This window comes from Pituophis catenifer, unplaced genomic scaffold, assembly GCF_029215685.1.
Source record: "Pituophis catenifer annectens isolate HBS135680 unplaced genomic scaffold, rPitCat1.0.hap2 SCAF_7, whole genome shotgun sequence".
Taxonomy (NCBI): Eukaryota; Metazoa; Chordata; class Lepidosauria; order Squamata; family Colubridae; genus Pituophis; species Pituophis catenifer.
In genome coordinates, this window is record NW_027256887.1 from 48,702,680 (window position 1) to 48,726,981 (window position 24,302).

General features: G+C 42.3%; 1 protein-coding gene across 2 annotated transcripts in view; it reads left to right on the forward strand.

Annotated features, from left to right (window-relative positions):
- Window positions 1–24,302, forward strand: part of SYT1 (synaptotagmin 1) — a 261,651-nt gene that overhangs the window by 169,784 nt on the left and 67,565 nt on the right. The window contains exons 5-7 of one of the 2 annotated variants that reach the window (XM_070946722.1): window positions 5,630–5,755; window positions 6,878–7,045; window positions 16,507–16,674. In XM_070946722.1, coding sequence (XP_070802823.1) covers window positions 5,630–5,755; window positions 6,878–7,045; window positions 16,507–16,674 — 462 coding nt within the window. The remainder of the gene's footprint in view (window positions 1–5,629; window positions 5,756–6,877; window positions 7,046–16,506; window positions 16,675–24,302) is intronic. The other variant, XM_070946723.1, reaches the window with a different exon arrangement.

The window sequence follows — 24,302 nt, forward strand, 5'->3', positions numbered from 1 at the left end:
AAAAACCTAACATTGCAGAAGATCAAGATGAAGATTATTTATTTTAAAAGGGGAAAAAAAGGAAACGTATATGGGAATAGAGAAGATGAATAAATACCCTTTTGAATAATCTAATTTAATTTACCATTATATTTTCCACCAATCAAATGCCTCTATTCAATTCCAAATGGAGCATGAAAAAAATACAAATTTCTCCAAAGTAGTACATTCTAATTGAACTCTAGAGAGCATAGGAATGGCCTCGAATGACAGTAAAAAGATCTGTAACCATGACAAAGAACAGATTAGCATGTCTTAAATCATTCCAAGAAACTAACTTGAGGATTCACACAAAGATAGGGGGGGGAGCCTATTCTGACTTCTATAACTGATTCTGTAACTGTAGCTGTTATACTAAAATAGTTAACCTATCTCTCATTGGTTTCTACATCTGAACTACCATACAGGGCTCTAAGCACCACAGAAAATGTTGGAATGTAGTCTTTCAGCGAGCTCCCAAAGAAAATTTCTGACTGAATTAATTTGTATTTATGATTAACAATATTATTTATTTATTTATTTATTTATTTATTTATTTATTTATTTATTTATTTATTAAATTTCTACGTAGCCATTCTCACTAATACAGCAATTCTGGGTAGCTTACAGTATAATAAAACAGTTAAAAATTGCTTTAAAAAATCAAAATTAGAATAAAAATATTAAAGTTAAGAACCAAGATGATGGATAGGCTAGGGGTGAGAATCTTCTCTATCCCATCAGTCATTTCCAATGTAGCAAGCCCCTGTTGGGGCTCCTGGCCAAACAGCAGAGCCAAGTTTTTAGATTTTTCCTGAAGGCCAGGAGTGTGGTAGTGAATCTCACTTCTAATGGGAGAATATTCCAGAAGGCAGAGGCCACAGCAGAAAAGGTTCCACTGGATCCACTGGCCAAAGTTTGTTGGCCAATGGGATCCAAAGTAGGCCTTTTCTGCTAAAACAAGTGGGGTGAATTAGTCCAATCAGGGTAAGGCAGTTCCTCTGGACCCATATCCTGAAGCCATGCCATAAATCGTTTTAAAGGTGATGATCAACACCTTGAATTGGACCCAGAAGCAAACGGGAAGCCAGTGCAGCTCATGTAACAACAGTGTCACATGCCACCTCTAGAGCCTACAGAATTGTCTATGCCACTGCATTCTGTACCAGTTGCAGTTCCAAATACTCTTCAAGAGTAGCCCTATGTACAGCGTGTTGCAGTAATTCAACCAGGAGATGTCTAGGATATGACTGTGCACAGGGTCTCATGATTCAGAAAAGGATGCAACTGGTGCACAACACAAAATTGTGCAAAGGCTCTGCTAGCCATGACTAGTCAGACATCTAGGAAAAACCCAGATTGTGCAACTGGTTTGTCTGTGGTGCAACCCCATCCAGATCTAAGGATGATGAACCCCCAGATCCTGAGGCCTCTTGAATCCACAGAATTACCAGAGTTCAGATGAAGCCTGTTGTCCCCATCCAAACCCCAAGCACTGCCGCTTGAGACTGCTTTTTAATAATGTATTTATGAGGATTGTTTATGAGAGGCCCTTGGTGCTCTCTGAGGTTGCTTATTTTCTTGCAGAGGTTTCATTACCCAAACTAGGTAACATCATCAGTGCTAGTGACTGTGCTCAGGGCCTCATGATTCAGACTAGCACTGATGATGTTACCTAGTTTGGGTAATGAAACCTCTGCAAGAAAACAAGCAAGGTCAGAGAGCACAAAGAACCAGGGCCGGATTTAGATGAGAAGAGGCCCTAGGCTATTCCACTTATGAGGCCCTTTCACCAGTGGTGGGATTCAATTTTTTTAACAACAGGTTCTGTGGGCGTGGCTTAGTTGGCGGTGTGGCTTGGCAATCATGTGACTGGGTGGGCGTGGCTAGCTGGTTATGTGACTGTGTAGGCGTGGGTAGCTCGTCATGTGACCGGGTGGGCGTGGCTATGTGCATAGACTTTTTTCAGAGGGCTGAAAAAAGTCATTTCTGACTGGGCCTCGCACTTTTGACCGGTCCTCACACTTATGACCATCCTCACATTTATGCCCGTGCAGCTTTCTTAACAACCATGTCACTCATTTCACAACTGCTTCTCTTCACCATGGTGACAAGATAGGGCAAAAACGTAAAATGTGAGGACAGTCGTAAGTTCGAAGACTGGTCAAAAGTGCGAGGACCAGTCAGAAATAACTTTTTCAGCCCTCTGAGTAGTCCATATGCATAAAAGGATACAGCAATAGAGAGGGATGAAGGAAGGGAAGGGAAATTAGAGTAGGAGTGAGGGTAAGAGAGGGAGGAAGAGAGGAGGAGAAGGAGAAAGGAAGAGGAAGTAGGGAGGAGAAGAAGGGGAGGAAGAGAAAGTAAGAAGGAAAGAAAAGAGAGAGGCGGTAGGTTTGAGGAGAAAGATTGCTGTACAATAAAAAAGATGAAAGGGAAGAAAGGCAACCCCAAACAAATATAAAGATATTAAGATAAAGAATGAATTGTTAAACTTTAAAGAATAAAAGAGAACAAATATGAATAAATAACAATAATTAGAAACACACATACAAGCTTACAATGTATTTTCTTTGAACAGAGTATTTGGCCGGTTCACAAATTTAAACAGTGTTTAGTCATTTCAATTAAATTTACAATTTCTATATTTCCTTTTTGCCATATTTATTCCTCATCTATTTTTGTAAAAAACCAATATTACCCTTCATCCTCATCTCTAATCTTAATCAAATTCAATTTTTCCCTTCTATTCTATATTATACCCCTTCCCATTGTCATCTATTTTTATATCCATCCTCACATTGGTTAATTATGTAATATTAGTTGTTTAATATAAATTCAACATTTTAATATAAATCAATTAGTTATATAACTACCTTTTTTGTATATTAATCTATATGAACATGAATATTCCAATTATTTCCATGCAATCCAATTTCTTACAAATCCATTAATTATATTTACCAATAATAATAAACCAAATAATTTCCCCCATATATTCCTCCAAACCGCAACTTAACCATTTCTACTTTCAGAAATATACAATTAATTGTATCTCAATTATTACAATTCCCTAGTTAAATAGAGCTTTTTTTCTTTTCCTCTTTTTCCCTAAATTTCCCATTGTTTGCACCTACCTTTTTTGGTGAGGAAAAAGAAAAGAATTCTGCCTGCCTAATTTTCCAACCTTGCAGCAACAGCAAACCAGTTTCGCTTTCGTTTCTCAGCATAGGTAGGGGGAAAAAAATCAGCACTCTTTGCAAGGAAGCAGAAGAGCCCTGAGCAAAACAGCTGAGACAAATCAGCTGAGAGCCGGGAGGCCAATTAGCCTATGCTGAAGCTCTGTGGGCCAATAAAATTACAAAAAAAACACCAAACCCTTTGTTAAATTGCTGGCTCCCCCGCCCCTCGCCCACCACTATTTATTGGCAATAAATAGTGGTGCGGAGGGGCGGGGCAAGCCAGCAATTTAACAAAGGGTTCAGCTGCACTACTGGCTCTAGGGCGGCCCTTTGAAGCCCCGCAGCAAGAATTTGAAGTTTTTTTTTCTCTAGCTATCAGAGGCAGCAATAGATGGGGAGTGGGCGGGGTAAGCGAACGGCAGGCGATCCAACAGAGCAGAGAGGGAGGGTGAGTGAAGGCGTGGAAGCTGCTTTCTCCATCCTGCTCTCTTGCGTCCGGAGCCCACGTGGATCTCAGGCAGCGGAACTCAGGCTAGGGAAGGGGTGGGCAATTGTGGCTCTTTTACAACCTGTGGCCTTCAACTCCCAGCCAAGCTGTCTCAGGAATTCTGGAAGTTGAAGTCCACAGGTTGTAAAAGAGCCACAATTGCCCACCCCTGGCTACGGTAGGCTGGCGCCACACGGGTGGGAGGTGAGGGGCGGGCGGGCCAGCAATTTAACAAAGGGTTCGGCCGAACCCCCTAGAACCCCCAGAATCCCACCACTGTGTAGGCCCCTCTTGATCTTGAGGCCCTAGGCTGAAGCCTAGTTAGCCTATAGGAAAATCCGGCCCTGCAAAGAACCCTTCATGTCAATCCTGAGCTACAAATATTCTCCTTTATTAGGATTGTTTTTGGTTTCATCTGAGTTGCGCATTTTTAAAATCCTTTTTAATCTTGTTTTCTTAATACATTTTATTAAATGATATGGTAATATGTGATTTGTGGCTTTACTCTTACTATCTTTGAATTCCAAATGAGGTTGAATCAGATTTATTTTATAGAAATTAGATAATTCTATTCCATTAGCTCAAATAGCCATCAGTGCCAGTTGGCAGACATATAAAGAAAAAAGAGTAGAGACTAAAATAGAAAGGTAAATTGCCAGAATGAGAATGAGAGATTTCTCCTCATACATTACAATTTATTTTTATACTGCAAAAGAAGCAATTGATGTAATATTTTTGTACATTTAATCATATAGTTTCTGTCACCTAAAATAAGCCTATTTTGTTTTAAGAAATACATGATGAAACAAATTTAAGTTTAATACTAACTAAAATTAACAATCCTTAAATTTTATTGTAATCACTGGACCTCTTTTCCCTGTTGTTTTAAATAAAAAATAATGCAGTGCAATCTCATGATGTTTATTCAAAAATTTCATCAGAGTCAATGTAGCTGATAGATATCAGATTATAACTTTAACTGAATTAAATCCTTGAACATATTTTTTTGAGAAGCCATGCCTGTTTATTGAAATGTTAAACATAGATATTTGAAAGTAAGTCTCAAAAGTCGGCATACAAAATATTGTCTGTCCATTTTTAAATCTAAATTATAATATGATGGAAATTTGTTTCAAATACTGCTTCAATCGATACTTTTAACTTTTTCTTTCTTTTTTATAAAGTCTGTGTTGAAAATTACTCTTTAGTGCCTTCTTAAAAATAACGATACTTTATTTCAGATAAATTTGCAAGTGTTTTAAAATGAGATATCTTTAAATCACTTTGGTTCAGCCTATCTTTAATTAATATCCAATGAAAAGAAAAAGAGAATGAAAAGAGTCCTGATTTTTTTGTGATCATACATTTGTTAATGTCTTAGTGGTACCTTTGCTTCTACGTTCAACCTAAATGAAAACAAAAACATTGAAGCTGTTTGACATTTCTCTTTTTGAAGAAATTATATGCAATAACATTAAAATAGCAGTAATTCTGCAGAAGCACTTTGCTTTAATGTAGGTAATTCACAGCATGTACAATTGGTTTAAATTGGAGGACTTTGCAACCTTGCTTATTTAAAAGCATGCTTATTCACAACTGTCTTTGGACAAGCAGTTTGATTCAATTTGATTTTTAAAATTAAGTATCAAGTTGACATTCTCTTTATGTTTCAGCCATTGAAACAATTGTTGCTTGCAATATCCCCAAGAGAGGCCTTTTCCTTCTTTCATGGCTATTTTGCTGCTTGCTGCTGAAAATTCTTTTGTATATTTGGACCAATCTAAATATATATAGACAACATAATGCCATCATGCTTGCTTTTTTTGCTTCACAAGCAAAAGTGCTTGGTTTTTGTTTTGGTTTTTTTGGATGAGATTATTTTAGGTCTGCTTATAAATCAGTCGTCCTTATTGGCACTTTTATTACTCTTAATTGTTTACAGGCCCTTAAGGATGATGATGATGCTGAAACTGGATTGACTGATGGAGAAGACAAAGAAGAAGCCAAAGAAGAGGAGAAATTAGGGAAAATCCAATATTCCTTGGATTATGACTTTCAGAACAATCAGGTTTGAAACAAATGTGATTTTAGAATTTTATGAATTAAAACCCAGTATTGATAACCTGCAGAAAAGTGCTGTCCTGAGGTCTCCTAGAGCACAAATGGTGATCTCCATTTCTCCCTTATCTGGAGAGGTTCCACAGAACCATCTACTCACTGGTTCCTTGGTTTTTGCGGTAGTTATTGACTTCCCTTCTTCAATTTGTCCTATCTTCCTTGGAAGTCAAATTTCTTTGAATAATACTTGGCTATTGGTTATATCCTAAGATGTACCAAATGAACAGTATACAGATTTTTAGATTAAAATATAATTTACTAAATATATGAAAGAAAATAAAGTACAAGATGGATTCTTTAAGGCAAAAGTTAGTTCAGATTATAGCTATGAGCCGTAGTGGTGCAGTGGTTAGAGTGCAATACTGCAGGCTAATTCTGCTTATCACCAGCTGCCAGCAGTTTGACAGATCGAATCTCACCAGGCTTAAGGTTGATTCAGCCTTCCATCTTTCTGAGGTCGGTAAAATGAGGAGCCAGATTGTTGGGGGCAATAGGCTGACTCTGTAAACTGCTTAGAGAGGGCTGTAAAGCACTATGAAGAGGTATATAAGTCTAAGTGCTATTGCTATTGCTACTTAAAGCAAGACATTCCTTTTAGAGTAATTGTTGATTGAAGTAATGTCTCTAAGTACATCTTTCTAGTTCAGTTACTGCCTGAGTCAGGCTTCACGTAATTCAGCTCCTGTCCTGTGGTAACCCTTTGTTTACTAATTCCTGAAGCATGTTTGGTTAAAGCTTCATCTGGTCCAGAACTTAATAGGCCTTACTATTCTCATATATTCCTCACATATTCCTGACTCAAAGAACATCAGAAAATGAAAAGACTAGTACGTATGTATTAATGCACTGACATCAGTGGTGGGTTGCTACCAGTTCACCCCGGATCAGGTAAACTGGTAACAGCGGCAGTGGGAGGCTCCGCCCACCCGGCCAGACATCTCTGTGCATGAACCAGTAGCAGCCAAAATTGAAACCCACTACTGACTGACATGTCAGGAACAAGTTCTCCTTAAATGTCTGATTAAAATTTTGCTGAACTAATTCTTTCCCTCTATCTCATCTCCTTTTCCAGCTTCTGGTAGGAATAATTCAAGCTGCTGAACTGCCTGCTTTAGATATGGGTGGTACCTCTGATCCATATGTGAAGGTTTTCCTGCTTCCTGATAAGAAAAAGAAATACGAGACAAAAGTTCACAGGAAAACCCTTAATCCTGTCTTCAATGAACAATTTACATTCAAGGTATTATAATGTCCTTACTTTTTCATGGCTTATGTTTACTAAAGTTTAACCCTATAGCTTACCAAGGAATTGCTTATAACCTAATCAATTGTTACTGTTAACATAATGAACTTTTTTAAAGTAATACTTATTTCAGAGGTTGCCTTCTTGTAAAAAAAATATACTTAAAGACAAGTAGAATATTCCAGCTGTACTCACTGTCGAGACATCCCACGCTCGACACACCGGGGATAAGAACAAAGCAAAGAGCTCACCATGCAAAACCGGAAACACTATGGAAGGATCATGGGCTGCAATGGGGGGAACGGCATATTCACGGTGATGGGGGTGCTAGTGGCTCGGTAGTTGGACGGTCACCCTGCGGCCGGGATAGGGGCCATTCGGGTGTTTGTTACCACCTATTGACGCATCTGGGTGATGTGGCAGCTTGCGCAAGTGCGGAGCTGGAAACCTGTAAGCATAGCCGATTGGATGACTGAGTGGCGTGGCTATTTAAATGGCATGGGTTGCGGTAGATCCCAACACCAACTTTGTGTTATGGTATATTGAACTCAGCGTTGTCTGCGGCAAACCTGGAGAACAAATAAACCTGTTTCCTGCTTAAGGCTTCATTTGGCTGCAGCATGGTTTGTTAAAGTGCCCAGGTTTTGCTGAGCGGTCTGAGAGAAAGTCGGCGTTGGCAGTGTTTTTGCCATATTGAGCACCCACGAATCGGAGAGAATGGTGGAGGGCACAACAGCCGCATTGCCAGACCCCAGAGAGGTGGAGGACGACACCACCATCCTGGAGACGCTTGAAGTGCAAAGCGCCAGTGAGCCTCCGGTGGTTCGGCCGAAGGAAACGAAGCCTCAGCGAGTGGTGAGCACTGGCGAGGACCAGGATCCTGCTGTACCGAGTGGGACAAAGAGTTCGTCAGGTGACTGGTGGCATAGCGCCGCTCTCACTGGCCCTGGTACGCATAAAACCCCAACCCCTTATCAAGGCGAAGCCCCCTTCCAGGGCTGGAGGGAAAGGAAGTGAATAGAAGATGATGACGGCGAGTGGAGCTACTCCACTGGCCTCGGAGCCTCCACTTTGGACATATTGAGGGAGAAGTTTGGAGAAGCCAGCTTTCGGGATGCAGCATCATAGCAACCCTGGATTGCAGGAGGGGAACCCGCTAACTCCTGGCAGGGGGGAGGGATGGCCCTGAACCCCGTTTCCATTTAGCAAGTCCCAAATTACGGGTGGATAGAGGGACTAGCAGGGTCAGGACCACAGAGCAGCAGCTTCCAGGTCCTCGAACTCCTTCTTTAGGTGAGGCTTCCCGTGAGACAGAGCAGGACGCACACCGCAGACCTAGGGGTCGGGAGGCAGGCCATGTAGGCCTACAGACTCAAGCCAGCCAGCGCAGGATGGAGGAGAGGGATGCACAAGGCTCCCGAGGCGCTGGTAATCCGCCTATGTGGCTACCTGGGGTGTGGCCACAACAACCGCAGCAACTGTGGGGCCCTCCCCTGATACAAGCCTCTTTTGATGGTAGTGCTGACAGGGTGTCCATTTTCCTAAGCCAGATACTTAGTCATATGGACTAAGGTCATATGTATCCTTCGCAGTGGGCTATAGTTATTGCCATCACTGCTGTTCTGCACGGGGAGGCAGCTAATTGGGTTGCAGATCTCCAAACACGCGAAAGAGTTAGCAGATGTTGGCTTGTTTTTGGAGGCTTTAAGAGGACATTTTGAAGATAGTGCAAGGGTCCAAGTAACGGAAGGGGAGCTACTAGCTTTGAAACAGAGAGGCCGCCCGGCCAAAGATTACGTAAAGGAGTTTCGCACCTTAGCTGGGCGACTCCGCTCCTGGCTTGAACGGTTACTGGTACACCAGTTTCGGTCTGGACTGGATACAGAGGTGAGGCAGGTATGTATGTATTGTGGCTTACCACCAAGGCTGTCGGAATGGTTCAAGGCGGCGGGTGGAACTGGAAGTGGGCTTGCGGGAATTCTGGCCATGCGTGAATCAGCCACAACGCTTTGCAGCAGCGGCCAAATCAGTGGCCCCAAGGGATCCTGGGCCAAGCGGCTCTACACCCGTCAGACCCGCAATGGCTGGAGGAAGAGGAACCTTGCTACTTTCTATCTTTCCTTAATATTGTCTTAAATCTGATTGATTTTATTAAAAAACAACAATATATTGTGATGCTGTCATACTGACTGCTTGGCTGTTATGTAAGCTGACCTGATTGGGAGATGGGTTATAAATTTGCCTAGAAAGGAACTTAATAAATACAGCAAAACAAAGAATTGTTCAATAATTCCTTTTCTATTAGACCTATTGGAAGGAATGGAGTATTATTCCCTCTTAAAGAAAATAGCATCTGACTAATTTTATTATACACATGTATTTATTTATTTATTTATTTATTTATTTATTTATTTATTAAATTTTTATACCGCCCCCTCTCCCGAAGGACTCGGGGCGGTGAACAGCCAAAATTAAAAACACACAATACAAATATTAAAATACATTAAAACAGAATTAAATTATCTTAGGCTTCTCCAATTTAAAACCCCGTTACCCATAAAATTCACCAATTAAAAATTTTTAACCCAGCCCGGCTTGCTGAAATAAAAACGTCTTCAGGGCCCGGCGGAAGGTCCGGAGATCCGGGATTAGTCGTATCCCTGGGGGCAGCTCATTCCAGAGGGCGGGTGCCCCCACAGAGAAGGCTCTTCCCCGGGGGGTCGCCAGCCGACATTGCCTGACAGACGGCACCCTGAGGAGACCCTCTCTGTGGGAGCGTGTTGGCCGGTGGGAGGTTATCGGAGGCAGAAGGTGGTCTCGTAAATAACTGGGTCCTAAGCCATGGAGCGCTTTGAAGATGAGAACCAACACCTTGAAGCGCACTCGGAAGACCACTGGAAGCCAATGCAGCTCGCGCAGGAGAGGTGTCACGTGGGAGCGCCATGCCGCCCCCATAAGTACCCGCGCGGCCGCATTCTGCACCAGTTGGAGCCTCCGAGTGCTCCTCAAGGGGAGCCCCATGTAGAGAGCATTACAGTAGTCAAGGCGGGAAGTAACGAGGGCATGAGTGACCGTGCATAGGGAGTCCCGATCCAGAAAGGGGCGCAACTGGCGTATCAGGCGGACCTGATAGAAAGCCCCCCTGGCCACGGCCGTCAAATGCTCTTCTAAGGACAGCCGTGCGTCCAGGAGGACACCCAAGTTACGCACCCTCTCCGTGGGGGCCAATGTCTCGCCCCCAATAGTCAGCGATGGCACCAGCTGACTATATCGGGACGCCGGCAGCCACAGCCACTCAGTCTTGGAGGGATTGAGTCGGAGCCTGTTCCGCCCCATCCAGACCCGCACCGCCTCCAGGCACCGGGACATCACTTCAAGGGCATCGTTGGGGTGGTCTGGGGTGGAGATGTACAGCTGGGTGTCATCAGCGTACAGATGGCACTGCACCCCAAAACCACGGATGATCTCGCCCAGCGGCTTCACATAAATGTTGAACAGGAGAGGCGAGAGGACCGACCCTTGTGGCACCCCACAAACCAAGTGCCTTGAGGTCGACCTCTGCCCTCCAGCCAACACAGACTGCGACCTGTCGGAGAGATAGGAGGAGAACCACCGTAAAACAGTGCCTCCCACTCCCAACCCCTCCAACCGGCGCAGCATGATACCATGGTCGATGGTATCAAAAGCCGCTGAGAGGTCTAATAGGACCAGAACAGAGGAGCAACCTCTGTCCCGAGCCCTCCAGAGATCATCAACCAACGCGACCAATGCCGTTTCCGTGCTGTACCCGGGCCTGAAGCCGGACTGGAACGGATCTAGATAGACGGTTTCCTCCAGGTACTGGGGGAGCTGTCGCGCAACCACACTCTCAACAACCTTCGCCAGAAAGCGAAGGTTGGAAACTGGACGATAGTTTGCTAAAACAGCTGGGTCCAGAGAGGGCTTCTTGAGGAGGGGCCTCACCACCGCCTCTTTCAAGGCGGGAGGCAAGAACCCCTCACTCAAGGAAGCGTTTATAATCCTCTGGAGCCAGCCTCGTGTAACCTCCCGGGTAGCCAGCACCAACCAGGAGGGACACGGGTCCAATAAACATGTGGTTGCGTTCAACCTCCCCAGCATCCTGTCCACGTCCTCGGGAGTCACAGGGTCAAACTCATCCCAGATAACCGTCTCAAGACAGACCTCGGACAACCCGCCCGTACCTACCCAGTCGGAGTCCAAGCCTTCCCGAATCTGAACGACTTTATCGTGCAGATAATGCGCAAAATCCTCAGCACGACCTTGCAAGGGGTCTTCCCGCGCTCCCAGATGGAGAAGGGAGCGAGTCACCCTAAACAAGGCAGCTGGGCGATTTTCTGCCGACGCGATAAGAGCGGAAAAGTAATTACACTTCGCCGCCTTTATCGCCACTAAGTAGGTCTTGATATAAGACCTCACTAGTGTACGGTCAGATTCGGAGCGACTGGCCCTCCAACTACTCTCTAGGCATCTTTTCCGGCGTTTCATCCCCCTCAGCTCCTCGGAGAACCAAGGAGCTGGGCAGATTCGGCGCCGGGTCAGAGGCCGCAAAGGCACGACCCGATCTAAAGCACCAGCGGCCGCCCTATCCCAGGCGGTCACCAGGTCCTCAGTCGAGTCGCGTGCCAGAGTCTCAGGAAATGGCCCAAGCTCCATTCGGAACCTATCAGGATCCATCAGGCGCCTGGGGCGGAACCACCTAATTGGTTCCGCCTCCCTGCGGTGGGGCATAGCGGTCAGGAAGTCAAGTCTAAGGAGAGAATGGTCTGACCATGACAAGGGTTCAATAACTATATCCCCTGTATCTAAGCCATTCAACCACTGACCAGAGACGAAAACCAAGTCCAGCGTGTTTCCTCCTATGTGAGTGGGGCCCTGAATTAACTGGGTCAGGTCCATGGCCGTCATGGAAGCCATGAACTCCCGAGCCGCCTCAGATGCTTCACCGATGGACGGCAGGTTGAAATCCCCCATGACTAAAAGCCTGGGGGTATCAACCACCACCCCGGCTATAACATTGAGGAGCTCGGGCAGGGCCGCTGCCACGCAGCAAGGAGCCAGGTACGTAACCAGCAGGCCCATCTGCCTCCCATGGCCCCACTTCACAAGGAGAGACTCACAACCGGCTATCTGAGGTACAGTGGCCTCCCTAGGATCAAGACCTTCCTTTACAATAACCGCCACCCCCCCCACCCCTACCCTGGGCCCTTGGCTGATGGAATGCGCGGAAACCCGGTGGGCACATTTCTACGAGGGGGACCCCCCCCTCCAGGCCCAACCAGGTCTCAGTAATACCCGCCAGGTCCGCTCCCCCCTCCTGAACCAGCTCACAGATGGGGGGGGCTTTATTAGACACGGACCTGGCATTGCACAGCATCAGCCTAAGACCCAGGCTCTGAGACTCCGGACAACCCAGGGAACGAGAAGAGCACTGGGGGCCAGAGCATGTCACCGCTTGAAGACAGCGGATACGTGCCCCCACAACATGATATGGCCCCCTGCTCCCACCATACCTGCCCCTCCCACCTACGGTCCTGATGACATCGCCCTCCTCCCTACCAGCACCAACCCCCTCCGATCCCCGCTCCGCACCTCCCCTAGCGCGACCCTGTGCCGGGCCTGGTCCCCTCCCCAACAAATCACCCTCCCTATCCTTTGCCAAACAACCCTCCCCCCTCCCAAAACCCCTTAAAAGATTGGCAAATGACAATTTTAAAAAACCCCTCAACCCCCTCTTCGCCGCATGCCACCTCTCGGGATTCCAAAATCCGTCATCGAGGTAGGCCCTCGATAGAGTGGAGGGCCAATCCTGCGAGAGGGGGGAGTCTCGCAGAACAAGAAGGTCAGCTGCCGTATACATCTTGCCGTATACAGAGGATAAGTGCCCATGTCCCAAGGGTCAGATGGAAAATAAGAGGTCCAAAAGGGAGCAAATAAAGTGGGGGCATCCAGAATCCGAGGTCCAAAGTCCACTGTCCCCTCACCACAGTGGAAAGGATCTCTTACCAAGTCGAGACAGTTCAAGGGGGATACAATCCAACCACCCTCTCACGGTGATTGGTCTGATGGTCAGTCCCCTCTACTAGTGAGATGGAAGTAGTGAACCTTTGCAATATCAGTTCAGCAGGGGTTAAAGTCCATAGCCACCCTCTCACAGTGGCTGGTCTAATAGTCCGCAACCACCCTCTCACGGTGGTTGGTCTGATGGTCAATCCCCTCTGCTGGAGAAATGCAGATGATACCATACCGACACCGCTCGAGGGGCACAAAAAACCAAAAACCACCCTCTCACGGTGGCTGGTATGATGGACAGTCCCCTCTACCGATGGGATGGAAGAAGTGAACCGGCTCCCATAAGCTCCCAACACAATTTACGGTCCCCCTCCACAGCAGGGGGAAGGGCTCTGATGAATATGAGCTGGATTTCAGTGCCAGCGAGTCCATAGACGGCAACCAGACCGAGACAGGTATAATGCCAAGGGGAACGATGGAAAAAGGGGGAAATCTCCCAGCCCCCAAAAGTCAATGGAGGCCTCCCAACGATGTGAGGGGCTAACCCATCAACTGGGCCGCCCCCCCCGCTGGTCATAGCCTGTCCCGGACGGACGATGTTATAGTTTGCCGTAAGTCCGTCAAGCACCACAGCAGGGTTGATGGCTGACGCTCTTCTTCCCACCGCCGCCAGACGGCCGCCATTGCAGCCGCAGCCGCCGCTAACGACTCTGGCAGCGTCCCCGAGCTCACCAGGGAGACTGACGGCCCCAAGGCAACTGGGGAGATCCCTGGGCCTGGGGCCATCTCCAGGGCCGCCGACAACCTCCACAGGCCCGTCGCCGCCGCTGCTCCGACTTCCGAGCTGGCTCCGGCCCAGAAAAACGCCGCCGCCGCCCAGCTGGTGTGCCCGAACGCCGGATCTCGCCGACGCCGTCATCCCCCCCAGCCTCGATCTTCCGGGGGACAGACCCCTCAGCCGACTGGTGGGGAGCTCCCAGGACCGCCGAGAGCCTCCACAGGCCCGTCGCCGCCGCTGCTCCGACTTCCGAGCTGGCTCCGGCCCGGAGAAACGCCGCCGCCGCCCAGCTGGTGTGCCTGAGCGCCGGATCTCGCCGACGCCGTCATCCCCCCCAGCCTCGATCTTCCGGGGAGACAAACCCCTCAACCGACTGGTGGGGCGCTCCCATAACAGGGCGGGGGGTCAAAATTGCTCAGGGACCCCCGAAAACGGACCCGTGGGGGAAAAGCCCCCATCCTCACGCCGCGGCTCAGGCAGACGCCGCCATCTTGGACATGCGCAATTCCAGTACCATTTATATTAGTATTAGTATTATAGTACATGGTTCCATGTACTGTGTGGCAGTTAATTGAGGGTTATTAACACCATGTGAAATAATGATTTCCTTAAGCCTCCTAGCCTTTTCAAGGTGGAAATGAGATTCAAATTGGAATTTGTAGCTGCTAGAAACTTAGTGATATTCACAAAAAATAATGAAGCCTTAAATTTGATATTTTCTCTGAAGGTTTGGAGCCAGGTCCATTATAGGCCAGGAAATTTTTCAGCACAGTCACATAAACTGCTTTGTATGCATTGTTATGAAGCGTAACAATGAAATCTTTATATACTTATCCAGAAATAAGCACCATTTTTAAAACATACAGAATATAACATTAAAAAAGAGCAAATCAGAATTACTTTCCATCTCTTTTGGTGGGTAAAGATCTATATTTTCCTTGATCCTAAAATAATTTTAGAGGTTTTACTATATGAAGTATATGTTAAAAAACGTTTTGCTGGGATGCTTCAAAAGCTGACAAAAGTAACAGTTCTTTGTCTAAACTAATAATTAAACTAAGATTAAATAAATAAAAATATCCAGTCACTGCCTCTACAAATATCAAAGTTCTAGTATCCTTCTATAATATCAGCAGACATGTACATTAATATACAGATGTTATTTCTTGCTTATCTTAAATGGAAGTTTTTCCTTTTTTAAATCTGAAGGTTTTTTTCATCCATTATAAATGACAAAATTTACAAGAACGGAACCATTTTGAAAACAAATAGAAGCTAAATATACAGTAGAGGCCAAAATTGTGGAGACCTTTTGGGAAAAGTATATTTTTGAGGTTTGATGGCTAATAACACCACTTTTTGGGGGAGCTTCAAGATAATCATATTCCACTGCTGGAATGGCCTGGGAATAGCCCAGACCTTAGCTCAATTGAAAATCTATGAAGCCAACTAAAGAAACTTGTTGGTCAGAAGCGACCCAGCAATAAAATCCAGTTAATAGAAGCAATCATTCAATCTTGGTTTCACATTATAACAGCTGCAGAACTAAAAGACTTGGTTCACATCATGGAAGACATTGTAAGGCCATAATTCATGCTAAGGGTTACCCAACTAAGTATTAACTGATGTGATAATTTTTGTATATCTCATTTTTTCTATGTGTTTCATTTTTCTTCTTTATACTGTAACTGATATTCTAAAAGCAAATCCTTCATAAAAGTTATTGTATTACATTCTTGATTAAATTATCTTTCCATTGATATATAATTTTATGGGTACTACTCCCAAAAAAAGTGGTGTTATTAGCTAGCTTTAGGAAAATACACTTTTCCCAAAAGTTTTCCACAATTTTGGCCACTACTGAATGTGAAGAATATAGGCTAAAAGCTTCATTTATTTGGTTTTAAGAATACAGTTAAAGGAAATGTTCATATTTGAAAATAAATAAAATCATTAAAAGTAGCTATGATTTGAGTAGAGATCCAAACAGGTTTTGCCCTACAAATCTATAAAAGATGCATCAATTGCGTATCTTCTTCTTAATGTAATATTACTAATAACAACCCTTCTGCTCTATAGCAGAGAACAGCTGGAAAATAATCCAGAATATGGCCTCCTGTTCCAAAATATACAGCAATATATCATGGTAAAGGGCAAGCCTCATCATTAGCAAGATGAAATTCCAAAGAGAAAAAAATAAAATTCTTTTCAAAAAAACCTCTATCAAGTTTTTAATTATTCTGTGCCAGGCAGCAAAAAAACATCTATTCTTTTTTTATCATCCTATAACTTTTGGGAAGAGAGAAGTGACAGCATGATTTATTGAAGGGAAGTTGCTACAGTATTGAAAGCTTATGTGTCTGGGGCAGATAATTTGCCTTTAGCTTCATGATGGAGAGTAACTACTAGAACTCCAGGCAAAACTTCCTGATTGATGAATGAGCTACCACATTGTTCTATGGATTGCTGTATTGCGGCCATTAAAAAATGTCATCAAAGGCCTCTGCAAGAAAATGTGCCTTTTCCCTACTTTCAGTTAAACAGGGATGGCAGATAATAAAGGAAAGGTTTTGAATTGCAGTCAAGGCATACTTACTTTTAAAGATGTTATAAGTGGCTACTTTTTTCTCTCTCTCTTTTTCTAATTTAGGTGCCGTATTCTGAACTGGGAGGAAAAACTTTAGTGATGGCAGTATATGACTTTGACCGCTTTTCTAAGCATGATATTATTGGAGAATATAAAGTTGCCATGAACACTGTAGATTTTGGTCATGTGACTGAAGAATGGCGAGATTTGCAGAGTGCTGAAAAAGAAGAGGTGAGAGAACTATATCCTTTGTTAGAATTCATTCAGTTTTATGCTCGGCTTCTGTGTTTCATTCATTAATCTTAGGATGGTCTTTTCAAATGAAGAAAACCCATAGCACAAAACAAACTAAAGAAATACTTGATTGTACATATTAGAAGGGCAAGAAGGATAAAAATGAATAGCTAGGGCATGTAACAGACAAAATGAAATTTGCATACCTTTAGCTGCAATGTTTTGATCTTAAGCATCATAGCTATAAAGAAGAGCAATACTTATATATCAAATGAACAGGGGATGTACACAGAATATGCAGGCATTCAGGGTAGCAACTCCTGTCCTACAAGTAATCTGCTCCTGTGCCAGGGAATTGCTTTGCTTTGAGACTTTTATTATTCCAATATTGGGCATCTCTTTTTAAAAGTATCTTGGGACTCAGGCTGGAAATGCTCAATTCTTGGGCCCCTGGAAAGTTTTCATTTATTGAGGCAAGATAGTTCATATAGAAGTTACATGTAGCTAAGATAGTATAATATACGGTAGGTAATTTCTTAAGAGTCGCCTGAGTTTAGATGAAAATCTATATATGTGGAACATGATTGATAGATTGACCAAATGTTGTTTCAAATAAAATCAATATGACAGGTTCTGTTACACCAGGTAGTGTTACCTCACTTTTCCTCTTTGTTTCCCCCTTTTCAAATCGAACTTTGGAAACCTGATAGATAATATAAAGAGTAAAGTTAACCAAAAATATTTTTATTATTGATTTGGATTCAAATAGTTAGTAAGTTGGAAAGTGTTTTCCAGTGCTTGATTCTTTGTCTATCTTTTTATAAGATGTGTACCAGTTCTCTGTCTTCTTGTTCTAATCAGAAATCATTTTCAGGAACCAATAGAGCTTTGAATATACTAAGGAAAGTAGCCAAAACAGCTCTACTATCTTGATTATATACTACTGGCACTTCTTCCTTGAGGCTTAATTTCCATATTTATTTATGGCACATGGTGGTGGTATAGGTGAATCTTTTAGGGCTAAGCTATAGAAGAAATATGGGCTGAAAAAAAGCCTCCCTTATGGAAACTAATGCAGTAAATAGACTAATGTTCCTTCTGAGATTCTAGGCTTGACAGTAGCATAGATCAATGACAAAATTTATTGGGAATGATGGCAGTTGAATTCAGTCCCATGTGAATAATACATAATAGTTAAGATGATGTTTGAAAGACTGATGTTTAGAAAGTCAGTGGAAAATGATGCTAAACAATTTTTAAAAGAAAGTTTTCTTAATATATACTTAAAATAACAGGAAGAATAAATAAACATTATATTCACTGCTTAATGAGTATGCCAAAAGACCTCTCCCCTCCAAAAAAAAGAGGCAGAACAACTCAATTTTGGCTGGTCTTCTCCAAAAGTGGATACATATTGCCCTGAAGAATTATAAAAAGCACAAGTGCAACTGCAGCTTGATTGAAATATATGTATGAGTTCATATATAGGTATTTAGGAGTAGATGAAATAATCTATCTTTAGAATACTGAAGGAACAAATATTTACCCAAAGTTGACTAATCATATGCTTATATACATAGTTGTTAATAGAGATTTAAATTGTACTAGACAAAAATAAAATTCATAAGATATTTATGCAATGTCTCCATTTGTAGGGAGATTTTTCTTATGCTTGTACTTTTCATGAACCATTTCAAAAGGTACAGTTTATGCTTGTCTAACTACACTGAAGATACTCCATAATCTCTGTAAGCAATTAATTCTACTGCCAAACTTTTCATATTGTTAGGGGTGAGGAGCTTTTTCCAATACAGCCAGAATATACCTTCGTGTAAAGTCATTCTTCAATGGCCTGCAGTTTGGAGAAATAGATCTTGATCTACATGACAACTCTTCAGATACTAGAAGATATATGGGTGATATTCTGTATCAACCATATATCTTCTGTCCTCAAATTAGTTTAAACATATCCTACTCCTTCCACCTTCCTGATAGAACTTACTTTCTGATCAATTCATCTTTATTTTTGTCTTTGAACTTGATGGCATCCTTATAACATATTCCGCCCAAAACTCAATGCAGCACATTAAACAATATGGTTAAATTGAAAATTAGAAAAAAGCATCCTAATGATATAAGAAATTTGGCCGGGTGATGGCATTCCCTTTATTATATGTAGTCAAGCAGTTGGACAGTAATCTACCTAATAATTTTATTTGGATCCCTGTAGTGAGCAGGAAGTTAAAATTCAATGGCCTGCATAGTCCTTCCAATTTTAGGCTGCAATAATGGCCACTGGATTAAGAAAGGCCATCTTTGGTTGTCTATATTTGATATGAGCCACAGGTATTCTGTTGTGAGTATTCTGTATGAAATGGCTTTATGGTGATAAACAGCAAGATGGGCCTGTTATATTGAGACAATAAAATCTCACGAGCTACCCAAACAAAACAACAAAAATTCATGCAAAGATTGCTGAGGCCAGATGTGCATCACTGGGTATGTGTTTGCCTTGTTAGTGCTCAACAGCATGGTACCACAACCTGGCCCACTAATTATTGTAAAAACATAATTAAAATCAACTTAAAACCCTAAGCTACTGGATTCGATCCAAATTATACAACAAATGTAATTATGTTCCATTACTGAAAAGACATTTTATAACAGACTTTCATTTCCTTTCTTTTTTTAATTACTGGATGTAATGTTTGTCATAAAAAATCCAAACGTACAGTCTGTTCACACTAAAACACATTTTTATGGAGAATTTTTCTTTCTTCATTTTATATCTATATATTGCTAAAACCTAAACTGTCATGACTTTTAATTGAGCAGAATGCTGCATCATAGGGCAACAATTTTTGACCTAAGGTTCTTCAAATGGGCTAAAATCCAGGATCCATAATTCCCAAAGGAATGAAATTTGTGGCTGCTTCAGTGTACCATACTGGCTGCTGGTGAACTATAGGGCTGCTGCAATGCTCACATGTTCTTCATTTCCAATATTTCATGACAGTTTCCAAGACAGTCTTTCAATCCCTTGCTCCCTGCCTCAAATAGCAGGGAATGCTTTCTGGGAAGGGAGGAGGGAAAGGAAAGGAAAGGAAAGGAAAGGAAAGGAAAGGAAAGGAAAGGAAAGGAAAGGAAAGGAAAGGAAGGAGAGGAGAGGAGAGGAGAGGAGAGGAGAGGAGAGGAGAGGAGAGGAGAGGAGAGGAGAGGAGAGGAGAGGAGAGGAGAGGAGAGGAGAGGAGAGGAGAGGAGAGGAGGAAGATTTCCAGTGCTCCCTGCCAGATTTTCACCAGGAAATTCAATGGGGAAGCCAGCAGGAAGTCAGAAGTCACTCCTGCTCCCAATGCTTTTTTGCCTGCCTTTGGACATTCTGTTTCTCTGTTTAAATATCTTTGAAGTAAATGGCAATTGATTACTTTGAAACCGAGGCTAAAATTTTAAATCTCCTCATGGTTCACAGTTTTGTTTGTCCTCCCTTCCCTCAGCAAAGCAGCAGGCAGTTCCTCAGGTTAGCCAATCTGTGATCATTCTGTTTAGGTAAAGAAATACATCAGAAAGGATTACCCTATAGCAGGGGTCAGCAACCTTAAACACTCAAAGAGCCATTTGGACCCATTTCCCACAGAAAAGAAAACACCAGGAGCCACAAAATCCTTCCCGTGCCTGACTATTTCTTGAGCGGCCACAAAACTAGCATATGTAGTTGAATTAAACGTTCTGTTTTCTTCTGAAACTTTTCTTTTCTTGGATTTATCCATGGCTGGCCTACCAGGGTTGAAAAGCTCAATAAATCGCGTGCCAGCTGATGTCGCACACTAGTGGTTGTGACGCATATTTTGAATGACAAGGAGCTGCAACAGAGGGCTGAAAGAGCCATATGCAGCTCCAGAGCCACAGGTGCTGACCCCTGCCCTATAGTTACAGGTTGTGTAGTTTTCACATTTGTGACCTTAAGGGAAAAGGCTTTTGCAAGCCTTCTAATGACAGTTTGGCCATTCACTTAATCACCTCTAATTACTTAATTTCCCCCCCCCTTTATGTTTCTCTCTCTCTTTGCTAATTCAGTTGCTATACATAATAACATTTACTTTTAATGAGCAATGCACTGACCTACAAGACAAAAAGATTTGACATTCTGTTGCCCTCTTCATTGATAATTCAGCCTATTTTCAGGCCACTTCTTAAGAGGGTCAGCATTAAAATCAAGGGATGGGTTTTTAATGTGATATGGGAGCCTGTTCTCGGTATTAAATGACCCAAGTAAATTTATAAAACAAATTTATGGCATTTTTCATCTTCCTACATATGCACAAAACATTAGTGTTGATGTTTTTAAAGTACTTTAAAGATAAGAAGCAAATATATATATATTTATTAACTTCCATGAATTTTAAGAAACTGTCATACTCTGCAGAAGACTAGATTACAACAAATAATGAATTCATGTTATTTGATTTCATTTAGCCTCCTTAACATCATACTGTATATGATTTCTACTTACTACATTTTACTTCTTCAAATTACTGTAGGTTAATAGATTGCAATATAAACAATAGCAGGCAATGTTGTCACTTCCAAATGTTGTTGGAGCCTATAATTTGTGGCCATTAGTTTGGCTGGAGCTGATAGGGAGGTAAAATCCCTATGAATCCCTTGGTACAAAGCTAAATACTGTATTTGAATGACAGATTATGTTAAATAGTTTTTTTAAAAAAAGCAGTTAAAGAAAACAGTATACAATGTAATGTCTATGGAGATTCTCAGTCATCCAGGTCACAGTTGTCCAAAGACTTTTTCCCTGAAGATGTTTCACTTCTCATCCAAACAGCTTCTTCAGTTCAGTTCAAAGTCCAGTTGCCTTTTGAAAAAACACCTTTGGGATATGCAATATAATATCTAACCTTGGTGCTGGTTAGGACCAAGAGGGTATATTCAAATCCACCTTCACTCATGGAAACCTCTAGCAGAATGTTGGATCAGTATTATCTGTCAGCTTACTGGATAGTTCTTGAAATGAAATTCTATGTGACAGATAACAATTTGAGCTCTTGAAGCAAAGGAGTTTACAAATCTAATGTCTTGTTGTTTAATTTATTTAACCAACAATATTGTACATATACTGTACAAATTGTACAGTATAAAGCTCATTGATTTGCTAAGTAATCTTTGATTTTAGTAAAGCATCAAACAATAGCAACATTATGCCGGTGAAGCATATTAGATATACAAATTGGACTTCGCCATTTTCTGTAAGTTTTGTTTTGATGTTTGGATATGTTATCAAGGTTCGTATGGGCTGGGAGCAAAGAATTGACTTCAAAGCTCCATCCCACCTCTACACAACCCATTTTATGTGAATTAGTATTCTAAGGACAGCAGCATTATAAAGAGTGCTGCTATTACAATCTGGCTACTGCTGCTATTGTACAAAAATTAAAGATGACAAGGCTTTGTAGGCATTTTAAGCATTTAAACTCCAAATTCAGTTAAACATTTCTTTCTTTCAGTCTTCTGGAGAAGACTCCTTTTACCACCATCCAAATTATCACAAAGGTAATAGGAAAAAAAATGCATTCTTCAAAAGGTTAAAGACAAAAAAAAAATGAGAGAAGTTTGAGAACAAGAAACCTTAGTCATTTTCTTCAGAGTCCTTCTGCTAGTTTCTAAATGCCAATTTGGACCATGTCAGTGATTACCATACTAACTATCTAATTTTGTATTTTTCCTTTAGATACATGCTAAACTGACATTTAAAGTGCTTTGCACTCAGGTTGCAATAGACAGAATATATTTATTAAACAAAAAAATACCTTACATAAAGCATAGTAATGAAAAGAGCAAAATTTGGTTTCCCACTGTAAATTGCTGAAATAGTTTTAGACAGGCTGTGGGATAAAGGGAAATATTCTGAAATAGATTTATAGAGATGTACCATCTAAAATAAAAGTTGATCTTTCAGTCCTAATTTAGTCCTAATTTATCTGGGAGGATCCTTAGAATAACAACACAGACTAGTAGTGTTCTGCTTTCAACCACAGCTAACCTGATATTTTAGAAGCACAGAAAAAGGTTATAACATGAACATTCAATATGTTCTCTATCACTTAGCTATTTCTGCAGTAATTGTCAAAGAAATATATGACTTTAGACTTTGTTAATGAAAAGTGCTTACTGTTTATTTTACTGTAAATAATTGTAGCATTTAGGTATTTGCAGAACGTCCTTCTTCAATCAGAAATGACCCATTCAAAATATGCATTCCCAGAGAAGCTGTTGATTGTCCCCGTCCCACATTATGTGATTGGATTTGATGCCAGGAGGTATTATTTTACCTGATCTTATTAAAAAGCCTCCCCAAAGAAGTTAGCCTTGGGGGTGGGGGGGGGGGGTTAAAGCCTTACAGAATCTGGTAAAAATAGGTCTTTTCTGGACAGTATCTGGTTGTTAATTTATTGCTACTCTTAGGAGTGAGAGGTTACTGCCAAAAGTGCAGTAATCTCTCACTGCCCACTGCCAGGAGTTAAGTCCTGATTGGCTCAAGGTTGACTTAGCTTTTCATCCTTCCAAGGTTAGTAAAACAAACCTAGTTCATTGGGGGCAATATGCTGACTCTGTAAATGCTTAGAGAATGCTGTAAAGCACTATGAAATCTAATTTATAGACTTACTTGATAGCTCTACTATGCTTATGCATAACTTAATTTGCCAATGTAAAGAGAGACTTTAGATTTCTCCTGCCTCTTGGAATATCAGTCCACAAAGCTAGGAATGGCTGAGCTATCTTGTGAAATTGGACTAAATAAATGAATCAAACATTTACCAAACTGGAGAAATTGCTAGCAGACTTAAAACAGTTCTTTATGTTCAATTTGTATTTACAACTTTGATTCCTAGCTTCCAGAGGTTATGTTTGGGTACTGCTGATTCAATCTCATAAAGTACCCATGAAGCATATTAAAACAATTAAATAGAAATATAAAACCTCAGGGAAATCCCATCTACAGCTCATGAAAATCCCACTATTTTGCAGGCTGCTCCATCCATGCCATCCAGTGGTGAATTTCAAATTTTTTTACTACTGGTTCTGTGGGCGTGACATGGTGGGCATGGCATGGCTTGGTGGTTGTGGCTTGGTGGGCATGGCAGGGGAAGGATCCTGTAAAATCTCAATTCCCACCCCACTCCAGGGGAAGGATACTGCAAAATCCCCATTTCCTCCCAATCAGCTGGGACTTGGGAGGCAGAGAATAGATGGGGGTGGGTGGGGTCAGTCAGAATTTTTAGTACCAGTTCTCCGAACTACTCAAAATTTCCACTACCAGTTCTCCAGAACTGGTCAGAACCTGCTGAAACCCACCTCTGATGCCATCCCCAAGCCTAATAGCATAACCTTGTCTTGTGGGACTTCCTAAAGGCCAACAAATTTCGGGTCATTCTAACATCAGGGTGGGTGATCTTCCACAGGGTGGTTGCCATGAAAAGGCTCTCTTTGGGTCCTACCAGATGGAACTTCATAGACAGAGCCTGCATCAGGATGTTTCCTTTTTGGATTTTTCTTGTAAAAAGTCTCAGGCAGATTTGACAGTATATTCTTGCTTACTTGAATTCAGGTTTTCA